The sequence below is a fragment of the Rhagoletis zephyria genome, unplaced genomic scaffold (genome assembly GCF_001687245.7).
Source record: "Rhagoletis zephyria isolate East Lansing unplaced genomic scaffold, Rhagoletis_zephyria_1.1 Rzeph_scaffold_60606, whole genome shotgun sequence".
Taxonomy (NCBI): domain Eukaryota; kingdom Metazoa; phylum Arthropoda; class Insecta; order Diptera; family Tephritidae; genus Rhagoletis; species Rhagoletis zephyria.
Genome location: NW_016217657.1, coordinates 1 through 1,611, shown reverse-complemented (window position 1 = coordinate 1,611; position 1,611 = coordinate 1). Strand labels below are relative to the sequence as shown.

The following is a 1,611-nucleotide window of genomic DNA, read 5'->3' as shown; positions in this document are numbered from 1 at the left end:
GGCCGGACACGAAGATCATGTAGCGATTGGTGATGGCCGACAGGTTGTAGGCAGGTGCCTGTGACGTTCTATAGAGATCCATATTCTTCCGTGGGCCGTAGTCGAAGAAGTTAAAGTCATCGCGAACGACTCGCTGGCCGAGGTGGGCCAGCACGCGGCTGGAGGTGCCGTCCGGGAAGTGGCCGAACGCCTCGATGACCATGTTCTACGACGAAAGTTCATTAGTATCGATTTCGAAATTTTGTCAGATTTTACCCCTCACTAACATCGTCTGTATTTGCAGAGTCAAAGCCGCAGAGGGAGAAGAGGAAGATGGTGCACAGCGGCCGAAGGAGGTCATTGCCGCAGATCAGCGAGGCGATGGCCTGGTCGAGCAGCGAGAGCAGGCCACTGTTGAGGCCGAAGAAGGGCGCGTTGAGGATTCTGGAAAAGGGGAAATTAGCGTCATCATCGTTTTCATCAACACCTAGGAAATCAACACCTACCCAAGAGTGTCAATAAGGGGCGTCGTGTGTGCGGCCACCTGAAGCAACAGTGCCCGAATATTGGCCACATGAGCCACCGGAGCGAGGGCTATGTAGGGGCGGACCAGGGCGGAGTACTGCGGCCTCGCCGACAGCATCTGGAACATGGCCGAGGTGCCCAGCGAGTGGCCGACGTAGCCCAGTTCGGCTGGCAACGAGGAAATCATCATCATCATCAGGTCAGTGTCCTTTTCTTTCCCTTTTCTATTTCTATTTTGCTCTCCCACCATCCTTTTCTCTCTGACTTACCTCTCCCTGTGACCGAGAGAATGTACTCAATATTGGTGGGAATGTCGTAGAGGGCGTACTCGTCCACGCTGAAGGTCCAGTACTCGGCGTCGCTCTGGTCGAGGACCACATGCCTCGTACTGTACCGATTGCCCCGGTAGTTGCTCAGCCAGACGTCGTAGCCGCAGGCGGCCAGCGCCAGCATCAGACTGGTGCTCACCGGCTCGGTCCCATTGCCGCCGGTGCAGTTGGTGGCCACAAAGCCGGGCATCTCGTAGTAGACGCCGTTGACGAGCCGACCTTCGGGGGCCAGGAGAAAGTCGTCGGCGTTGCCGAAGAGGCCATGCTGAAAGAGAATCGGCCGGAGATTGCTCCGGTCGGTGATGTAGGGATTGATGACGCGGACCGTGGTGAGGATGTAGCCGTCCTTTGTGACGGGGTAGTGCAGCTCGCTGGAGAAGCCGCGGCTGGAGAGCATTTGCGTCTGAAGAGTGGATGTGAATTTAGATGTTAGAGTTTTGACTGTTTTTCACTCTGAGAGATTTACCGTGTTTCGAAAGATGTTCGGATTGGCGCTAATGAACTGAAAGCTGGTTCGAATAGGCGGCGGAGGCGGGGTAGAGGTTTGCTGCTGTCCATTTGTGATGGTGGGAAGTATTGCCAGGCTTAAGCTTATGATCCACAGAGTGCTAACAAGTGGCCTTGCCTGGTTCCGCAGGTTAGTCGGCATTTTTAGCTTTTCTCAGCTACTAAAAATTTTGACCACTTGACTATTTTTTTGGTGCAATACTTGAAGCGCCTTTTCGATTTTCTAGTGCCCGCATTGAGCAGCAAAATTTCCATTTCAAATGCGAGTACT

General features: G+C 54.1%; 1 protein-coding gene across 1 annotated transcript; it reads right to left on the bottom strand.

The window, feature by feature from the left end:
* Positions 1 to 10: 10 nt before the first annotated feature.
* Positions 11 to 1,482, bottom strand: LOC108356536 (gastric triacylglycerol lipase-like; the record flags this gene model as incomplete). The annotated part of the gene is made up of 5 exons (XM_017607641.1): positions 1,300 to 1,482; positions 774 to 1,236; positions 486 to 672; positions 267 to 423; positions 11 to 205 (listed from the first exon to the last, which is right to left on the bottom strand). Coding segments are annotated over exons 1-5 (1,185 nt in total), but the record flags the coding sequence as incomplete, so codon positions are not given.
* Between the last annotated feature and the right edge of the window lie 129 nt (positions 1,483 to 1,611).